Genomic DNA, 21,346 nt, shown 5'->3' with positions numbered 1-21,346 from the left:
ATCCTCTAGTAGACAAACCTGGATCTTACTATGGGGTGTATCATGGCTGTGGTATGGGTCTTAAGTGTTATAGCAGGAGCACTGATATGAGATCCAGCCACAGCACAGCCCTGTGACTGCTGCTCAGCGAAGTGCCAGGGACAGAGCGATCACAGCGTGAATTTGCACATCTCTCCCATGAAGTGTCTTGTAGTCATGACATTATAAGTGGTTAAGCCTGAATATATCAGGCTCTTTGCAAAAGCAAGATATTTTTTTGCTACCACTGGCCTATTAACCACTGCTAAATACACCATTCTGCTATTGGAAAACATACAATCGACTACATTTATTTGTTATCTGCCATTTGAACATTAAAATACTGTTAACAGATTTGTAAGCCATTTGTAATAGCCTGTTTTGTTGGGCTTTTGTGCATACTAGCTTAACAGTGTGACAGGTATTGTGCAATAAAACCATAGAAAAAACTGTCCTGTCACAAGTTAGGTCTTTGCACGGCTGAATAAAAGCTGTCATTCCCCTATTTCCATACATTAAATGCTTCAGCTAGTGAGCTTTTATTAGGAAAAATCCTGTTTCCACTGGACTGACAAAGACAGCTTTGAACAATTTTTGTCCACATGACTTTCAAGGAAAAAGAAGTCAGACAGGAGCTATCATTAAGCATCTTTTTATTGTAGTCATTAATGTACATGCAGAATTTTAAAAAAAGTGCCAGTTATATCTGTAAGCATATAACAATAATGTAAATGTTTGGATCAGCAATGTATTTAGATTAGGGACTAAGAATCTAAGTGAACAGACATCTTTCAGGATACACAGTTTGTATCGTAAATCAAGGTTTCTTTCAGAGTGATTTTCCTCATAAAACGATAAAATATTTCTTGTTTACAATCTTGCTTGTTTTTAATACTGAAAAAATCTATAATAGTACACTCTTCATTATGTACATAGAAAAACATAAAACTATACCCATACCAGTGTCTGTTTTAAATGCAAATAGTAGTTAATAGTTCTGTAATTTTTTTTGTGCACCCTCTCTCCCCTTCCCTCCCCCTTAAAAAAATGCAGCATTTCCTAAAGTTTTCAATGCTTTGGCAGAAATAGAACCGAAGGCTCTCCCATGTTAAGTAAAGCAGTATGTGAAATATCAGCGCTAAATAATAAAGCTGTAGGTGTACCAGACAGCTCCATGTTCATCCCAAGGGCCAAATCTTGCACACCTGGAGGGCAAGAACTGATTTGCTGGAGATTGCAGCTGGAGCAGGCTCAGGCCCCAGCTTGCTTTACAATAAAGCTGATTAGCCTCACAACTATTTTTACAAATGCTTCACACACACCAATGAGGATGCAGAGAGCATCTCTGAACACGGTACTACCATGAGGGCAAAAAGCTCTTGCAGGTCACAGCATCAGAACATGTTGCAAAGGCTCTGCTACCGAGGCCTTCCACTATGCAACACGGTAGTTTCACACAACACCCTCTAAGACTTCCTGATATGGCAGCTCAGCTAAAAATGAACAAACCAACACACAAATGCGAAGATTCTAAACCATCTCTTATGATGGATAAGTTTAAACTCAGCAAAGCATCCTGAAAACAATCTACATGCTAGTGGCAGGCTGACTTCTGCTGATAGGGAAGTTTTGAAAGATGATAGAAAAGTTTCTCTCAGGGGCAGTTCCTCCCTGGTCTCCTGTGGCTTGTTTGGCACATCTTCATTTTTCTTGAAACTCAAGATTATCTTTGGCATACCTGCGATATGCATTTATAAGAATACTTTGCAAAAATACCCCAGAAGCCTATGACATAAGCACCTAAATGGTTGCTAAGGGATGTGTCATAAGTCACAGTCAGGTAAACATTTCCATTATGACTAGTTTTTGAGCTCTCAACTGCAGTTTGCTTCTGCAATCCTAGCAAAGGCTGAGAAACAACAAGATGCAAACTTCCAAGAGAGAATGAGACAGAAAGGCACCCACCTAAGCTTTTACGTGTCAATTTTTACAGCCTGATAAAAGTGTTAAATTTTCAGGACATACACTAGTGCAGTAATATGTTTACTTAACTAATTTATTCATAGTGCACAATATCTGACCATGACTGTAAATAGCTGCAGTCAACTGACAATCCAATTGAAAAAGAACATTCTGCTAAAACCTGCCAGCTGGTCACGTTCATTCTGCTGCGATAGCTCTGCACTCTTTGGCCACAATAAAATGAATGGCTTTATAGTGTTGGAAAGCATTTTTGTCATTCTTCAGTATCACTGTGGATTTATCTCACAAGGAATGAAGGGTAAGATAAAAAGGCATCCAACAACACTTCAATCTCTGAATTGAACATCCAGTAAAATGATATGCAGCTGGCTTGGAAGAATAGCCATTTAAGGTTAGTTTGAAATGCAGACTGGAGGGAAAAAAAAAAAAAGGGGGAGAAAGAAAGGAAAAAAAAAGGCAAGTAGTCCAGTAAGAATAAACAGTAGAAAAAGAAACTGAGCAAGTGATTCTTTGTTTTGGGCCAGTATATCCACCACCAGTTGCTGTATGTTGCTTTGGGAAATACGAAACTGGCACCAAAACACTCCAAACAACACAAAAACCCCCTTCCTAGGCTGATGGTTCTCCTTGACATGTCCCTCAAATCTCTTTCCGTACTGTGAATCGGATGCTGCTGAACATTTTGCCTACAGCCTCGAACAGTGGGTCGCAGAATGTGTGGATGCAGATCGAATAGACGCGGCTAATGCACTGGATCTCAATCAGGTAGCTCCTTATGCACGGGACCACTGCCCAGATGTGCAGGAAGGACAAAATAGCAAAGTAGATGCCCCAGATGAGAGCCATAGGAATACCAAAGATTGCTGACAGTAAACGATAAAACCAGTATTTCGTTACAGTGAAGGTGGTAAAACTGGCCTTCCAAATCCCATCAAAGCTGTGTGTTCCCTCTGGCTCAGCAATCACATCTTCAAAATCGATCTGCAGCAAAGAACACAAAGTCAGGTCAGTCAGACATTCGCATCAAGGGTGTATTCCAGAAACACCTTTCCTAGAGAGCTATGGTCCCCTGCAACAAAACACCAAAGCATGTGCTTCTTACATCCCAACGTGATTTCAACCCATTATAACACATCATTTAAGTAATGAATCTTCAGTAACTATCTTTTTTCCACTGACTAGCAGAGAGACTCAATGATTAGCTCTAAATTAGATATCTAACTTCTAGATGGGAGTTTTTCACAAAGTTGAATATATTTTCTTCATCTCCTACAGCCCTAAGGTATGCCCTTAGTCTACTTAAGGGACAAACCAGGTGAGTAGAATCATTATGCTTTCATCGCCTAACTCATTCACATCTTTATGAATGGAGTCACTACTTTGACTTTTTACACACCTCAAGCACGTATCAATAAAATCTCTTTTATTCATCCAAATTTTGCCATCTTTCCATTGCTGAATGTTGGCAGTGAATAAACAGTGAGGCTAGCTATTTAAATACATGCTTTGAAACAGGCATAGATAGTTCCTAGTAGACTGAGAAATAAAATTATGGACTTAGACATGGATCAGGTGGAGCTCCTCTTCAGTCCTAAAGTGTTAGGGAGCTCTTTCATCTTACTAAATATGAGGAGGCTATTCACTTTAGAGTTATTTTGTTCTAGCCTATCCTATTTATGTGACAACTCTATTCATGAAAGACATGGTCAGGCTAACATGTTAATATTTAGAAGGAACACACTCTTCCATGTATTTTGTAGTTTTGACTATTCAAAAAGTCACTTAAGGAAGCAGTGCATTCCAAAAGGCATATTTTAGCACTCTCTGTTGAAATACTGAGCTGTTCAGGAAGCTTAATTGTCATAACATTTCTATTAGAAAATTAACAGAATTGCAATGATGGTTCAGCTCCATGTCACACAGATGTGTTTGATATAACCCACAGTACAGGATATTTAATTTAGTTAGCACAACCAATTGTATAGATACTGCATTCAGCAGGAAAGAGAACATCACAACACTATTCATCTGCAAGAAACTAAATGACTGTTTAAATCAGATGGAAAAAAAAAGAATTTGCATTCCTGGGACTGGATCCCAAAGTGAGATGACAATGCTGCTGAAAGTGAAGATTTACAGGAGCAGGGTAAGTATGATATGGGCCAGCAGCCTCAGAAACTTGTGCAATAGTACCTTAGCATGCTGGAAGGAGATGAATATACACACACTCAGTGTAAGTATTGCTTATACTATGGGAAAAAGCTCAGTATCACTTCTTTTAATCTGAAATATACATAATAACTGGAAAGCACTCCTTCTTCTCTCCTGCTGAATTTTTATCATCTCCAAACATAAGTTACTAACAAAGGGAAAAATACTACAAAACCACTGGACTTTCTTGCTTCTTTAACAAAAAAACATAATTCCAAGCAAAAGTGCACATCTAGGTGCAATCTTACATGAAGGGCTTCAAAGTCCTTGGGAGAAAATTTCTGAATCATCTGTGATATCAAATATCTTGAATGCCTAACATCAGGCTGGCTTAATTGGACATATTATTGTGCCTAAACATCACTTTCTCTGCCAGTTCTTCTCTCTAGACATCATGTAATGCAAACTATTAACCTCCTCTTTGTCTGCTACTCTGAAGGAGGTTCTAGTGGTCTGAAAGTCATTCTTTGGGATAGGAATTCATCATCACCACCGTCACCATCACAATCACACCTAAAGATAGCATTTGAGTTGAACTTCCACCTACACAGAAACCAAGGAACACAGGTCATCTCTACATGCTTGTCTGTAACAGCAAGCAGGGCCAAAAGTCTGACTGGACTTTCTGAAACTGAATAGCATAATTTTAAGTAATAGCTACAAAATGAGAAAATTAAATGAGTTTGAATAATGGTTCTGTTCTGCAAAAGTTCTACAGGTATGCAATAACCTCTCCTTTTGTAGGTTAATTAATTTTTGGTACAAATCTTGGAAAACAGGTTCCTTGAAATCAGTCTAAAGACAGTGTAGGAAGTACACTACATTCACTGCTCAGTGATGACATGAAATTGGAAATTATTTGGGCTCTGTAATTTCAATGCGTGCAAGACTGAAGCTCTTGTGGAAATAGCTCTAATTTTGGGGAAGGCATCACAAGCAACAACATGCTCTCTGTTTTCTTTGTGGGGTTATTAGATATAAATGTGCATCTTTGGAGAGTAAACAACAGACAAAAATTAGCTTTATGAAGTATGTTGACCATAATATAATTATCTACACGAGACATTAAAAGTTAGCTGAAGTATAATAAAATAGAGCAAGAAACTTTTCCAGATGTATTGCGATCTTTTTACTAAACGAAAAACACAGATGTCCTTGTATCAATCACAGGATTTTAGGACTGCATCATGAAAGAAAAAAGAAAAGGTCGTAGATGTATACATGGAGAAGCCATTATTACCAACGACAGCATTTTATCTTACATTTATTCCTACCCCTGCCCTTCCAGATGATCTGAAGATCTGTACATTGTCCACTGAAATCAATCTCATTAAACTGATTACACAAGCTGGGAAAATGTATGCCTGAGTTTATGGAGCACAAATATTTTCTTTTTGGAGTACATAAGTAAGCACATTTATAGAATCTGTTTCTGCCGTTATTCAAAAGCAAACTTTTCATGGTAGCCCACATCCCATGTTAGTTCATTTTCAAATGAATGGGTGTTCTTATCATCAATATTTGCCTTGCAATCAGATAATAAAAATATGCAGATGATGGCAAAACCCAGGATGATTACAGCAAAGAAAATTACTTCTCAAAAAATATTACTACGTAAAAACTATATGGTTGAAAATAGACCTAATTTCTAAAATTTATGACAATTTATTGCATGCTTCACACCAGCTGATGTTGTGATCGTTGGCAAAGGCAGCATAGCCAATCCTAGAAGTTCAGAGCATTGAGGGCTAGTCAGTGTCATACCTAAAGTCTTTTTATTCAGTTCAGTTGTGGTAGAGTCCACCTTTTATTTTTTCAACTCGTTGGTAAGGGAAATATTAAATCTCAGAAGGAAAACAAGTTTGCATTGAGTTCCATGGGCCTTTTCATGGTTACATCTTTAATCTAGCTAAGTGGGACCTATTTTTATCAGAAAAGCATTTTTTGGCATGCAAAAAGAAACCATGGGTTAAAGTGAATTTTCTAGAACTTTTGAAATATACAGTAAGACTGGTCCATAATTTGATTCCTTTCAAAATAATCCATTGTAATGAATGTTTTACTGGAAAATGGAACCCAATAAACTCACTGGTTTTCAAATCAAATAGTAAACTTTCTGTAACTGCAATTCTCAGTAACTAATAATGTTAGCCTGTTGTCTTCAACAAAATATCCATGGAGTTAATCCTGGGGAGCTGACAGAAAAATCATGCCATATAACATTTCCAGATGGACAGCCCTGTCTTCATTTCAGGAGATGCTGCTAATATTAGAACATTTATGATATATCTTTTGTCAGGATTTCCAGCTCAAGTCATACACAGTTGTCCTAAAGTACTCAGGGATAAATCCGTCTGTAAGATAATAGCAAATACTCATGCCACCAATAATTATCAAGGTTACTTTCTTGGAGCAATTTCAACAACTCTCAGAATGTTTCTACCAATGCACAGAAGCTGAATAGATGGCTCTGTAGGAACCATGGCTGATGTAACACTACTATGCCTTTCCCGTTTTATTATTCCAAGTCCCAGGTTCCACATTAGTCTGAATAAGGGAACTTGTGAGTGAAAAGACAGAAAAACAGCCTGACAACTCAAAAGACTCTTAGCTGAATACAGTGTTAAAATGAAGCTGTTATCTCCCTGAAAGCCGTAAGAACATTATGGAACTACATACATGTCAAGAAAGTCCAGCTATGCCTGGCACACAAACCTCTGCAGTGCTGTCCAAAACCAGACTCAACTGCAGTGACGTCTAAATAAAGATAGACAAGGAGTTGAGATAATCTAGGCTCTTCTATTTCTCATCTGCTAACAGATTACATAGAGATGCACTGGCTGGAAAATGATCTATTTATTTCACTGTTCAAGCAGTATAGGTAAGTCCTTATGCTGCAGGAACTGAGATATCACTCAGATTCTTCCTGCACTAAACCACTCCCATGAAGGATCCTACTTTTAACTCCTAGGGATTAGTCCTCCACAGGCAGCAGGAAGAACAGGTGACCAGAAGCATTTTGCCTTGCTATGGGTTACATTTACATCACTCAGGTCACTTAGTCACTCCTCAGTCACTCCTATTACTGTCCTCTGATTTTTAGTTCAGTAGCACTCACTGATGGTGAGTGTCATCAGACTGATAATGGGAGTCCAACTGAACTAAGTAAAAATAGGACTGACAGATGAAAGAAATGGCCAGAAATAGAATGCTACAGAAGAAAGACAGTCATTTCTGGAAATGAATCTAACTGGCTTGCAAGGATAACACACCTTTTTGGGGGTGCTGTTCTCAAGGCCACATTTGCCAAAGCATCACATACGTGTAGATCCATGAAGAACTCAGTTTTATCTACATATAGGCATGCTTAGGTTAGGCACAGGTCTTGTTCAGTAGATTGCATGTTCAGTGTGTAGTTTGTCCCTCCAGAGCAGTCAGGGTGTGCTCTAAAATCACACTGAGGTTGTTGATAAGCTAATGAAAATACAGGCACATTCACTTGTGACAAGGAGAGAAGTACAGGAAATTTGTTTTGACCCTCTAAAGGATGGTAATAACTTGCTACAGCCTTCTGTTTCAGCCTATAATATATAATGGCCAGTCTTCGCGAACGAAGATTTTGGGAAAGGTCTTTTACCTTTCCAGCCTGCGCAATGGATTTTTTTTTTTTTTTTTTTAGGTGAGACACAGCATGCGCTGAACTGAGCCCACCCTTTAATCCTAAGGTTCATCTGCCGGGGCCAAGCGAGCTTGGACAATGGCAGTGAGGTCCTCAGGACGTAGGTTTGTTTAGAGTGACCTTCTCATAGATGGATGGCCTCACAGGGCTAACGGGCTCCATCTGCCCGGGGGACTGGGATTCGAACCTGGGTTGCAGCGGTGAGAGTCCCGCATGCTAACCACTAGGCCACCAGGGGTCCCTGTTTCAGCCTAAACTATTAAATATTATCAACTCCTGTACCATGCCTACAATACACTTCCTGATTTCAGCTATTCTTTGTTTCCTACTATTCAGTTTGGCAAAGCCAGGTTTTATGTTACTTGAAGCTTTTGTCTTATTCTGCTATGATAATCAACACAACTTCTTTTGCTCTGTATATGTTTATCAGGAAATTAAGGAACCTGCTTTGATTCTAAAATAGATTTATTTACAAGAAAGGGATTTATTTACAAGTATGGGATTTATTTACAAGATTTTTTACAAGAAAGGGAAAAAGTCTGCTTAAGGAAAAGAATTACTAATTAAAAAAGCTTAATGGTGTTATCATCTGACTCAAGAATATATGCCTTATGTACGAAATCAGTTGACATTCTGACCTTACCATTGTAAATCTCTATGTATCAAAACCTGGCAGGCTGGAAAGGTGTGTTAAATGCCAACCTCAAATCACCTACTTACCAGTTGTGGTTTTCCTCAAAAGTTTTTTCTCTGAGGTATGTAATACCCATTACATAGAAAAAATTACTGTGCTGGGTCTATCAGAAAAAAAATTATTAAGACCATGAGCATTAGGTTTTGACCTACACTTCTGTGATTGTAATTATAATAATTTAAATCTTTGTGTGTGGTTGCTGCATGCTGACACTGTGCTCACAGCATGCAGTTTGTATTGCCAGGCACTACCCCTACTCCACTGAAGAGGAACCCAAACAAGCAGAGAGGGCGCCTACATTTTTGAGTGCCATCAATGTATTTTGGAGTCAGTAAAAGGTTGCTTAGATCGTTACTGGATATCTCTTGATTGATCACTATTATCTCCAGTCAGGGAAACCACTTAAATACGCACACAACCTGAAAAATCTGAACTGCCCCACCGAGGTCAATATGCTTATATACTCTGTCAGATCAGGGTTAAAGTCTAGTCTGAATGTATACAAGGAAGAGTCATAAGCTAGCTTTCTTTAATTTTTTTGCACAACTGTGGAAACTGTATTTACTGCTTATCCTGGGCTGTTTTTAAATAGGTTTTCCCTGGTTCCAAGACTGTAAGTTTAATACTGTTTCACCATATTATATTGTGTCCTTACAAGACTTGAAGCAGATATGGTATTTTTACAAATGTAATTTTTTAAAAATCCCCAATGTATTCAATGTCCTTTAAAGAAACAATCAACAGAAGAAAATACATAAAATATCACAAAATGACAAGCCTTTCTATGGCATGAGTCACATCTGGGCTGTGACATTCAGGATAGGTGCAACACTACTAACACTGAAGAAGGCCATGGTGTGTATTATTAAAAATAAGAAAATGCATGACCATACGAGATCATTATTAGCTTTTGTACTTCCACATACTATTTGAAACTTAAAAATTTCCAGTTACAGTGCCTGGAGAAGAAAGGCATCACTGAACAAAAACCCCAAGCAATAAACTCACAACCTTTCTGTTAAATCAGTGGTACAAGCTAAACATCTACGTGTTTCCTTGATTCTCTGGAATACCATGTTTCCACATATACTGATGCTTGTCTTCCAGACCACTGCCACAGTTTATCAGAAAATTATGAAAAAGTTTGTACTATTTCTGCTGAATCCATAGGAAAGAGGACGGAGAGGTGCTGAGACTTAAAGGAGTAAAGCTGCTCTTCTCCCTTCCCTCCCAGACATCAGGAGACTCATTCACCCTTTAAAGAGTACTGTTAATCAATATCTGGCAAACGTTTACTTGTAGTTATGTAGAGAAGCTGGTACTTTGTTCCTGAAAACAGGGAACTTTGTGATTCCTAGATGAGATACTTCCTCCCTAATCAGGTTTCCACAGCAAACATTAGGTGCTCTCAGGTGTTTAGTAAAGCCAAAAAGCATTCTATTCCACAGTATTTATATAAACCTCAGGCTACAGCATAAGTGACTACAAAACACGAACACCTAGCAGTGTCCAGCTCCATTCAAGACAAGAAATCACCTTGACTCTTGGCATTGGTGGCAAGCATCTAACAAGGGAACCCCAGGAGTCCCTCCAGGCAGGGTTGCACCAAGCTTAGGCTTTGCCTGTCAATCTTGAACTTTGTTTTCAGAGCACACTGATCTTCTGGGGACTGGCCAGATCACCAGGTACAACAGTTCCTCTTTTGAAAAGAATAAAATAAATAAATAAAAATAATAAATAGATAAATAAATAAATAAAGGCCATGACTGCAGATGGCTAGGACCACAGCTCTTGTGTGAGGCTGATTAAGTGCAGAAAAATGACAACAAGTACTTCCAAAGTGAATGAAAGCCTAAACAAGCAAGCAGAACTGTTGCACCCCAGTTACTTGCTCAAATTGACCAATGACTTTGCTTTACATTCCCTGTGTCCCTATGCCTGCTTTCCACAGTACAGCAAGAAAAGTGTTCTGCTGGCAATCTCTTAATGGAAATAGTGAATTTTTCCTGAGTGCTATAGAGACTGCCAGAAAAGCAAACAATGCTTGACGAACAAGATATTCAAGTTAGAGAGCAGGATAGAAGGACTGAACTCTTCCAGCCAAGGAAGAAAAACAGTCTGGTCAGGAGTGATTCCTACTGCATGCACAACAAATATTCAAATAGATTATGAAAATTTTTAAATGACTTAGAAAAAAGTGACTGCAGATCATCATTTCACAAAACTAAAAATCAATGAAAATAGCCAAAAATTAATTTGCTACTAATTACTGAGTGAACAACCTCCTGCTCCCTGCCCACGATGAATTACTGATTACATACCAGAAGAGCCCTGGTGATGGGCTTTGTTTTATCAGATGGGCAGGCTCATCAAAATGTGTGGAAGTACTTGTGAGAAAAATGCAACTGATACCAACGGGTCAGCACTGTAACAATCAGCTGTTCTCCAGAGATCTATTCCTGAAGCACTTGCCTGTTTTGTCTCAATACAGTCTGGCAGAACAAAAGACTATCATCTTCAAGGAGAGATCTGCACTCCTCTACAACACACTAGAACTTCCTGTGCAGGTGGGGATATCATGTTAGCTAGTTCCTTGAAAAATATCTTGAGATGTTGCTTGAGTAAGCAGTTAGAAAATAAAATTACTGTTTTCCTCCCTGGAAACTGGGCTGCTGGGAGGTTATTGCAGTTTTCCCTAACAGAAACTCCTAAGAAGCTTTCTTTGTTTCATGTTTCACAGTTCCCTGTTCAATACAGCTAGTTTAGCAAAGAACCCTGGTACATATATGTACATCCACATATGTCTGTCAATCTGTTTGTTTAAAGAGGTATATTCATCAACATTAACACCAGTGTGAAGTTTTGACTACACTAAACATAATGGGAATTTTTTTACTTATTTCAGTGGAGTATGGAGTTAAGCAGAATCCAAAAACTTAATAGAAGCAAAGATATCCTGTAAACAGATTTTCATATTTTACACTATATTTTATTTAATAAACATAAATATGATATATTTATATTTTATTGTTGTATGCTTGTATGCTATTAAGGTAATAAAGTGCTATTAAGTATAACTTTTTGGAACTTGGTGTAGCTTCATCCCTCCTAAGTTTAGGCACTAATGGGAAATGGAAATATAGAGATCTCAGACTCCTTTACAGTGCATGGAGAGAGACAGGGACCTTTGGGGGTTGTTTTAGATCTGGAAACCATTTTTTCCTCTTTATTGTTTGTAAAGGGATTCTAAAGGAGGGAGACTCTTGACTATGTATACTACCCATAAACACATTCCAGCTAACTGCTGCAATTCTTTTTTGCAAATCTGTGTAACTTGTTTTCACCTTTTACCTCATTTCTACCAGAACATGCTTATTGCTGACAGTGTGCAGTGATGCCCAGCTGCCTCTCCGTTCCTTTAAAAAAAATTTGCCCCAACATTCGTCCTGTTAGAAGGTTGTCTTTCTTATGCAAGATCTTAAGTTACCGATCCCTAATTATGAGATAATTACTTCTTTAGCATTTCAGAAAAATCAAGATATCATTATTCTACAGTTCTGCCCTTGTCAGTTTATGAGATGGGATTGAGTGCATTGTGATGCCACAAAGCTGTGTGGTGCAGCTGACACGCTGGAGGGAAGGGATGTCATCCAGTGGGACCTGGATGAGCTTGAGAGGTGGTCTCATGTAACTTCACATGAAGTTCAACAAGGCCAAGTGCAAGTTCCCGCACCTGGTTGAGGGCAATCCCAAGCATAAATACAGCCTGGGTGGAGGACAGACTGAGAGCAGCCCTGCAGAGAAAGACTTGGGGGTGTTGGTTGATGAGATGCTCAGTAAGACCCAGAAATGTGCACTTGCAACCCAGAAAGCCACCAGCACTCTGGGCTGCGTCAAAAGTGTGATCAGCAGGTCAAGGAAGATGATTCTCCCACTCTGCTCTCATGAGACCCCAGCTGGAGTGCTGCACCCAGCTCTGGGACCTCCAAGATAAGAATGTGGACCTCTTGGAGGAAGCCCAGAGGAGGGCCACAAAGATGATCTGAGGGCTGGAGCACCTCTCCTATGAAGACAGGAGAAACTTAGGATTGTTCTGCCTCGAGATGAGAAGGGTTCGGGGAGACCACTGAGCACTTTCAGTATATAAAGGGGGCTTACAAGACAGCTGGAGAGGGACTTCTTACAAGGGCATGTAGTGACAGAACAAGGGAGAATGGCTTCAAACTGAAAGAGTGTAGGTTTAGATTATATATTAAGAAGAAATTCATAAGTGAGGCACTGGAACAGGTTTCCCAGAGGTTGTGGATGTCTTATCACTGGAAATGTTCAAGGCCAGGTCAGATGGGGCTTTGAGCAACTTGATCTAGTGGGTTGCATCCCAGCCCATGGCAGGGAAGTTGGAACCAGATGATCTTTAAGGTCTCTTCCAACCCAAACCATTCTATATTTCTACAATACATGAACTTGGACTTCAGAGAACAACAGATGACTTTACAACTGATATCTACAGGAGATACTAACCTGATCTTGAGGGGAAACTGATTATTTTTTATAGCATTTGTTTGAATTTCAAGAAGAGATTTCAAAGTTGACAAAGGAACTGTTGCAATCCATCTAGGAGACTCCCTTAGGCTTTTCTGAAAATGCGAATATAAATTCAGCACAGCAGGAGTTTGGACAGAGAATTTGAGGCTTTCACCTTCAGCTGTGAGAGTGTCTTCTCACTTATCTGTGAAGCTGAATTTATCAGTTCCTATTTATTTGAAAATAAAGTATGTGGGCCAAAAAAATAAAAGACTAGGGAAAAACCCCACCCTTGTACAGCCCAGCTCCTTTATCTTGAATAAAATCGTATTTTACCACATGCTCATTAGAGTGGGGATAGTGGTACTGAAAATATTTGTTCTTTTGAATGTTAATCTGATAACATAATTTCTGATAAGAATGATATTGCATGAAATTCAAAGTTTGTTTTGAAACTAGCAAAAGACATTTTCATAAGAAATCTGTCAGGAAAATATAAAGAGACTGGTAGGGTTAAACCTGCCTTCTCAATAAATCAAACAAAATTAAATGGCATAACCTCTCTTTCATGTTCAAAGTCCAAGATGGGTTTTATTACTGTCATTTGTCTGGAAAAGAAAAGAGAGATGGCAGTTCTGGATCAAAAAGCTCATAAAATCAATTACTGATGTACACTTCATCCTGCTGTCTGTTTATTACACGAGTATTTGAGAGTTGTGGGAAATACAAACTTATCTTGGTTTAGAACTATATCTGTCTTCAGTTCTCCAGAGATCACAAGTGTTACAGAATCACCCAAGTTCATTTCTTCTTTCTGTTGCCTAAAATACAACAAAGATCAAATTTCCTCACTGGGGACCTCATAGGCAGACCACTCTACTGTACAAAATTACGCCTCTTCTCCCTGGAGAGTTTTGTATTTTAATATTTTTGTTTGTTTGCTTTAGATATCCATAACCTATGCAAGAGAAGATGGTGTTTCTATCCACATAATGGGCTAAAAACTCTACAATTAATTCAAATTGTTCTTAAAATTTTAAAACCTAATCTGAATTTTGATGAAGCTAACAGAATCGAAAAGTATTAGTCTCCTCTGAATCTGAGATAATGTTCAATAAATTCTAACAAAAGGAACAGCCATGCTGAATTGTTGGCTCTCTGTCCTCAGGGACATCAAATGAACATTTTCCTATGGAGTTATGAGTCATGTTCATCATGCTAAGCAAGAACGCTGTGCATAAGGCTTTAATAACACCACGAATTTAAGTACAAACATATTTTTTTGAGAAAGAAGCTTTCATTAGGACAGATGCCATTATTAGCTGTAATCTTACGGACATTTTGAAATTCCATGTCTGCGAACTCCTAAATAATGTGCAAGAAAAGTGTTTTTGAGAACTCTCAAAACCTTGCTCAATCCTCATATAAACTGGTATTCATAATGATGTTGAGTTTTTAATCTCTCACTCCTAGACTAGCCTTGGAAGAAAAATTTGAAACAGAATTGGATCATATGGGGAGCCAAAATCAAACATTTGAATTTTCTTGCATTTTAAATCTAAACCCCGTAGCCTGTTAATAGGAGACAAAGTTAGAGAATAATTACATTTAAATGCAGCTATGTACAAGTAAGGTGTCATGTCTAAGCTACATGTATCAGCAATTGAGAGAAACATGCCCTTTGAGAGCACTGCTTGTTCCATCCTATGGTTAGGGCTAAACTCTGTGATGTGAATCTGCCTCCAGAGGCATCTCACTTCAATCACTGCCAACTGCAAGCGCCCGGATGACAAGCTTGGATTAGAACACACACACACACACACATATTTGCATGTCTATATATTTATACATTTATATATTTATGTGGTTATATTTAAAATTATATAACTATTTTCTCAGGATTTTAACAATACCTAAAACCAAAGAAAAAGGCTCTGCATTAAATTTCACTTAATTGTGTCAGAAATAGCACCCTGTTGAGCTCTGCTTTTCTCTCATTTTATTATGTTGAAGAGCAGAACTGTGTTCCTCTCACGTTGACGCCTGTTGTCACATCCGAATGACAGCCCTCAACACCTTAGCCTTCCCATCCAAAAAGAGCAGGGTTCGACACCTGCTTTCCTTCCAGGAGGTTCTCAGGTATAGGGATGGGAAGTGCTTTGCCCAGTCATCTCTCTGTGCATCTTACATTTTTTTTCACTGCAACAGGGAGATACCTTCATTGTGAAAGATTAAACAAAATGGCAAACTGCTTTTCAAAAACCCTCTCTTTTCATTAAAAAGAGGCAGAAATTGTAAATGGCTTTAAAATGGCTGAGTAATAGTTCCCTCCCTAATGACTACATAAGGGTATTATGGTATTTGTCAACATCTGACTAAAAATTCCAGACTTTTCCTTGCAGTGAGCTGAATTGTCCTTAACTGCATTAGTTCTAAGTGGAATGCATGAATACATAACTGTTTAAAACTTTGTACAAAGGCTCTGCATCCTCACATCTGTAGCCAAGTACTGGATTTTTTTTTTCCCAGACAAAAAGGACTCCTATATAACAAACAGTGGATACACATCACTTGTTTAAAAGAAAATAATAAATATGTTCTAGATGGTAGACCAGGCACAGGCCTTTCTTCCTAGCACATCACTGTAGGAAAAAAAAAATGTAATCTGGCTGCAGATGTGACTGCACATTTGGTCTTCAGTAGTCCCAAAGGAGTAGGCTTTTCAGGGTTGGCTGCAAGGTCCATCCCCATCCTGAGCAAGGAAGTTACTGAGAAGAGCAACCTGTGGGAGAACTGGCTCTCTCCTCTGTGTCTTTCAAATTCAGTAAACTCTGTGCAGACCTGACCACAGATACTTTGAGAAACTTTGGACTCCAGAGTTGGAAGGCTGCAATTTATCCATACTCTGGAAAACACAAATATTGTGTTGGAAAACAAGAAGAGCAAAGGAAGAACTTCAGGCATCTTCATGTGAGTGCTGGGTCATTGGGGAAAAAATGAGAAAAAAACCCCAGCAATCAGCTTTCTACCCTGATTGTTGCATCTCATCACACACAAATAAAATGCAGGATACAAGTCCAAGGGTAGAATTGCCCAGTGAAGGATACAACTGTGACACAAACCACCTGTATCACCAGCAGTACTCCCAGAGAGCTACCAGGTGCACAGAGGCTGTTTCTCCTTTGCCTGATTTTGTCCTTGCCTCCTCCCTGACTAGCCACTTTCACAAACCAGTGCCTGAAAGAAGGGGACTACTAGTACAAGTTCTCCTGCTGTCAAGGTGATGCATGAGGGCAGTTGTAGGAAGAAGAAACTTGTTCCTTTCTGGTCTCTACTGTAGGAATTGTAACAGGAAGGAAATTCTGGTGATTTTCACTAGATCGTGCTTCCTCCAACACAAAGTTGCCAACTTCATTGTCTGCATACCTCAGGTTCTGTAAGGCCTCATTCACATCCCTCTCTTAACAGAAATCCAGTCATTTGCCCCAATTTTCTGGAATCCTCTGAGCTATTAGCTTCTACTTGGTAGCTAATTTGAAGACAAACCATAAGCAAAGTCACCAACAACTTTGGTGTAAAGCTGCTCCGTGCATCTAGTTTTTATAAGAGGGTCTTGATCAGGTTTCTTCCCCTTGCCTGGATCCCAACCCTATTGCTGCCTGTACCATGCATCTGCTGCAGGGGAAGCTGTGCAGATGCTTTGTGTTGCAAACCAAGGGAACATGTCTCCTGCTTCTCACAAGAGAAGGTTATTTTTAAAATGTGCTATGGGAAGTATTTGAATGCAGACAACACTGAGGCCTTTTAGAGAGCTGCTTACAGAGCAGATTCCTCGTTCTCTGTCTAATCATTTCTATTTCATGGCTGACCGATTTGTCCCCAGTTTCCATGCTATTGTGCCTATAGTCAAGTGGCAAGAAATGCATAAAATACTGGGTAAAAAGCAGAGGGTCCTGAAACTAGAAAAACGTAACCGCTCAAAACAAAATTAAGCTCAGCCTGAACCCCACTTCTGGCTTTACAGCACTCCTGAACATTTTTTTTTCTGATTTCCAGTACCTGACTAAGACTGGGGACTCATTCTGTTATACAAGTATATCTTTTATACTCTGCCTGGATGACTTACAGCTGAAGTACAAAAGGCAGATGCATGACAGAAGGGGACCACAGACTGATGGCTAAGACAGGAACAGAATCTGTGTATCTTCACCCCAACACAAGCCTGTCCCCTAGGTATTGTGTCTGAATTTTATTGTTACATCTGACAGATGACTCTGAACACAGTCTCCAAATAAGCACAAATCGTGGCAAAATTCTTCTCTCTACTCTTCAGGTTGGACCTATCTGTGATACACTTACAAAAAGCAAAGTTATTTTTATTTATCCTCATAACAGAAAAGATTGCTTTACAATGCCATTTTTTACAAAAACTGCTGTTTTTATGATGCAAAATGGATCCCGTCTGGTTAACATCAAATTCATTTTGGTATATTCCTGTGTCTTGATGTGACTACGTTCCTACCAGGAGCTCACTTGTTGACACAGAGGCAGTACTGGTATTCTGGCTGTTTGCTGTTTTTCAATGAATGTATTGGTCCATAGTTGTTTCAAAAGGACTAACTGAAAAGCTAGCTTTTTCCATTTCTATAATTCTTATTTTCCAAGTTTCTTTTAGAAGACTGGATGTAACAAACTTCCTTAATCCTTGCCCCTGTGGGATGCAGAGAGGGCAGGATGGGCTTTGTATGCTTCAGTTTAAGTTCAGTAGGGTTTTTTGCTGTCAGTGGTCTCCCTATTTTCCCAGTAGGATCTTTCTTCACACAGTTTGTGGACACCAGGATTCTGACTTGCCTGGGGGCTATGACTCATCCTCAGAAGGTTTGGTTGCTTTGGGGACTTCTGTTGGTGTACGAAATAAGCCATGATGCAGTCTCCTTCATCAGCTTTTTCATTCCCTGTCTACTCAGCTGCTCCTTCATGGTTAGAAGAAAAAAGAACTGCTCTCTTCCTTTTAAAATCAACCATTTTAGTGTAAGTTTTGTACCAAGATGAATTTTTCTAAACAAGTAACAACTTCATGCCTTTTCTTTCTATACAGCAAAGCTGACAATGGCTCCTTAAAGGTATGGACTGCTTTGAAGAGTAATTCTTAGCATTGATCCAGCATGATGGTTAGTCATATCCAGCACCTCCAAATTGTGTTGAAGTCTGGAATTTGAGGTTACTCGGGACCTTGCTAAATTGTCTGCACATAGCATGAATAATTTTACAGATACACATTCAGAAACCAGAGTCTAGCCTCTTGATTCTCTAGAAACAATGCAGTATTTCTCTTTATAAATAACGGGTCTTCGTGACCAAGAAACATGGCAAACTGCACACATTCTGACACTGCTGGACACTAAACAACCCAGCTAGTGGCTTAGTCATCCACTACGACTGGGCAGCTCCCATTTTTCCTAGGGTCTGACAAGTCCAGATGACAGCATCCTCAGTTTTCACATGCACAGTGTAAAGTTTGTCTGCTAAGAGAAAAATTAAGCTCTGACTTTTATGACCAAAGTGACTTCAAGCAAAAGTCTCCACTGACCCTGACCTGTGAAGATAGTCAAACTGATTTATAAACCCAAACAAAAAAATCTAGACAAGGACACAGTTAGATTTTGCTTAGCTTTCTTCCCTTTATCACCTTTTGAAGGACACAAATCCAAACGACCACCAGGACCTCTGATTTTGCACCCGCCAGGCTTAGGGAGGGCGATCCGCTTTGTGCCATCTCTCTGCCCTGCCTCTGTGCGTGTTTCGGGGAAGGAAAATCCTTGTGACGGTGTTACACAAGGTCACATAACTCATCCCCCTGCTCCCCCGGCCCCGGGCGGGACGTCCTGGCTGCGGAGCTGAGTGCCGGCACACACCGCAGCGGGAGCCACCCCGCTCCCCGGCGGGCGCTGCGAGCCCAGCCCGGTGCGCCCCGGCGGGAGAACGCGGGCATCCCGCGGCAGGGGAGCCCCGCACCGCACTGGAGCGACGAGCTACGGCGGGCTGCCCTGCCTGCTGCCCGCCTCTCTCCGGCTGTCTGCCCCCTTTCTTTGAAAAAACTAAACTAAACAAAACCTAAACTATATATAATCAGCCCCTTCCCTCTTTCAGCAGGTGGAAGGATGCGATTAGCTGCTGCCGCCCCGACAGTGCCCACGTACCTTGGTTCCGCAGGACCTGGCATCGCCCCCCGCCCCGTCCCGCCTCGGCCCCTCACCTTAACCACGTCGTCGTTGAGGTGCTTAGGGTCTCGGTTGACCAGGTCGATCTCTTTGGTGTGCACGTCGTGCACCGCCTTTTCGCTCAGCTCATCTGCCATCATCTTGTTGTTGGGCTTGTAGATGTTGCCCTGCTCCCGGACGGGCGCCGTGTACAAAAAGCCCTGCGGGCAGGAGAGGGAGCGCGGGCGGGATGGGAGATCCCAGCTGAGGCAGGGAGGGCAGGGCCGGGCAGGGCCGGTCCGCTCCGCGCAGGGGGACGGGCTGGGGGAGGCGGCCCCGCTCCCGCGGGCGGCGGTATCCCGGCAGCGCGGAGGCCCTCGCCCAGCTATTTAACCGTGGCCGCGGGGCGCACACCACACCCCCGCGGTGCCAGGCACGGCTCCCGCCGCCAGGCGGCCCCGGTCCCGCACCCCCCGCACCCGGCCAGCGGCGTTCCCCCAGGGCGGAGCGAGCCCCCCCTCTGCGGGGAGGGCGCTCCCGCGGCCCCCGCGGGCACAGCTGAGAGCGGCCGGGGATCCCCGCACGGCGCCCTCCCCACTCTGCCCTCGCCATACCGCCCTCGCCGCGCTGACTGGAGCACGGCGCACTCACCGTACTGTCCTCACTACACTGACCCCACGGTATTGCCCTCCACGCAGAGCCATCACTGTGCCCCCTCCATCCCGGTGCACCCGCCGTAGTGCCCTCCATGTAGCGCCCTCCATATACCGCCTCCTTATACCGCCCTCCACGGACTCCAGCAGCCCCTGTCCCCGCGTCCCGCAGGGGACAAGCCCCCCCGGCTCCCGCTGTCCCTGCCCGCAGGTGCCCGGCTGTCCGCCCTCCTGCCGCCCAGCCGTCTGGGCCCTGCTCCTCCGACGGGTCGAGGAGCTTGGGGGGCCGAGCCGCTGCAGGTACTCGGCGGCGGCGGCGGCGGCGGCGGCGGGCGGGAGGGCAACGGAGCAGCATCTCGGCCCCATCCCCTGGCGGTCCTACCTCCGAGTCTACGTATTTGGTGCCGGACATGCTGCCGCGGGCTGCTGACGGCTCTGCCGCGAGTGACTCTGCCCTGTGACTTGTAGGACCGGACGCAGGAAGATCCCGCTCTGCGGAGCGGCCGGCCGGGGGAGGTAGCTGCGAGGAAAGGGCTGGCCGGTGGCCAGGGCGGCTCCCTGCCTCCGGCTGGGGTGGATGACAGCCGCGATACGGCCCCGCACACAGCAGGGCAGCCGGGAGCTGCCGGGGGTGGGAGGAGAAAGTAGCCCTGCCCCGGCAACCTGGGAGTTGGCGGCTCCGGTCCCGGATGCTTGGGCCACGCTTGCAGACACAGGGACACTACCGGGACAGGGATACTGATAGAGACAGGGTTCCCTCCACGTCGCCCGCCCTGTCCCGGCCGCCCGCCACCCCCGACAGAGGGTCCCCGCCGCTGATTGCGGAGGGCGACAGTGGCTGCGTGTGGCAGAGCTACGAGGGCAGGGGCGAGGGGGCAAGGAAGCAATGAGGACATGGAAAACTTGGTATCACGTCCAGAGCGAGCGAGGCGTTTGTCGGGCTCCCCCCTCCCGGCACTGACAATAGTTTACATAGAAGCATCGCTGTTCCAGGAACAATTGTGGAAACTTGGACATCCTTGGGATGAAGAGAAAGAGATTTTCTCAACTGGTTCATTTCAAAACTATGCAAATATTTAAGAGTTCTGCACTCTAACAGTGCTATATTTTTCCCGGGAGGAGAATTGATCCATGCGTGTCTGCCATGCATATTAACCTCTGGGATTTACTTTTAAAGGGGAATGGTGGGATGCCGACGTCTTGCCATGCTCTGACCTCAAGGTTCTTTTTAAGCTCGGGGGCATATGTTGGTGTAAATGCTGTAAAGATTCATCACTGTATTCAAGATGGCTCAGGTTAGGGTTGTAACATCACTATACATCTGCAAGCTAAGAATTTTTTTTTTTTTTTGTGCTTGCAGCCATTAGTTTTGTGTTAGGAAATC

The 21,346-nt window shown here is 42.1% G+C and overlaps 1 protein-coding gene across 1 annotated transcript; it reads right to left on the bottom strand.

The window, feature by feature from the left end:
• Window positions 1-654: 654 nt before the first annotated feature.
• Window positions 655-20,470, bottom strand: CAV1 (caveolin 1). The gene is made up of 3 exons (XM_027682213.1): window positions 20,345-20,470; window positions 19,366-19,530; window positions 655-2,982 (listed from the first exon to the last, which is right to left on the bottom strand). The coding sequence occupies exons 1-3, from the start codon at window positions 20,372-20,374 to the stop codon at window positions 2,641-2,643; spliced, it is 537 nt and encodes a 178-aa protein (XP_027538014.1). The 5' UTR covers window positions 20,375-20,470; the 3' UTR covers window positions 655-2,640.
• Window positions 20,471-21,346: the final 876 nt, after the last annotated feature.

The sequence above is a fragment of the Neopelma chrysocephalum genome, unplaced genomic scaffold (assembly GCF_003984885.1).
Source record: "Neopelma chrysocephalum unplaced genomic scaffold, ASM398488v2 Primary Assembly neopelma1_62, whole genome shotgun sequence".
Taxonomy (NCBI): Eukaryota; Metazoa; Chordata; class Aves; order Passeriformes; family Pipridae; genus Neopelma; species Neopelma chrysocephalum.
This window is presented reverse-complemented; position numbering and strand designations above follow the sequence as displayed.

What these genes read in the sequence shown, in the direction of transcription:
- CAV1 (XM_027682213.1), bottom strand. Translation starts at nt 20,374, where the DNA reads ATGTCCGGCACCAAATACGTAGACTCGGAG. An exon ending in CCAAATACGTAGACTCGGAG is followed by an intron (nt 19,531 to 20,344) that starts GTAGGACCGCCA and finishes TCCTGCCCGCAG; the next exon opens with GGCTTTTTGTACACGGCGCC. An exon ending in TCAACGACGACGTGGTTAAG is followed by an intron (nt 2,983 to 19,365) that starts GTGAGGGGCCGA and finishes TCTTTGCTGCAG; the next exon opens with ATCGATTTTGAAGATGTGAT.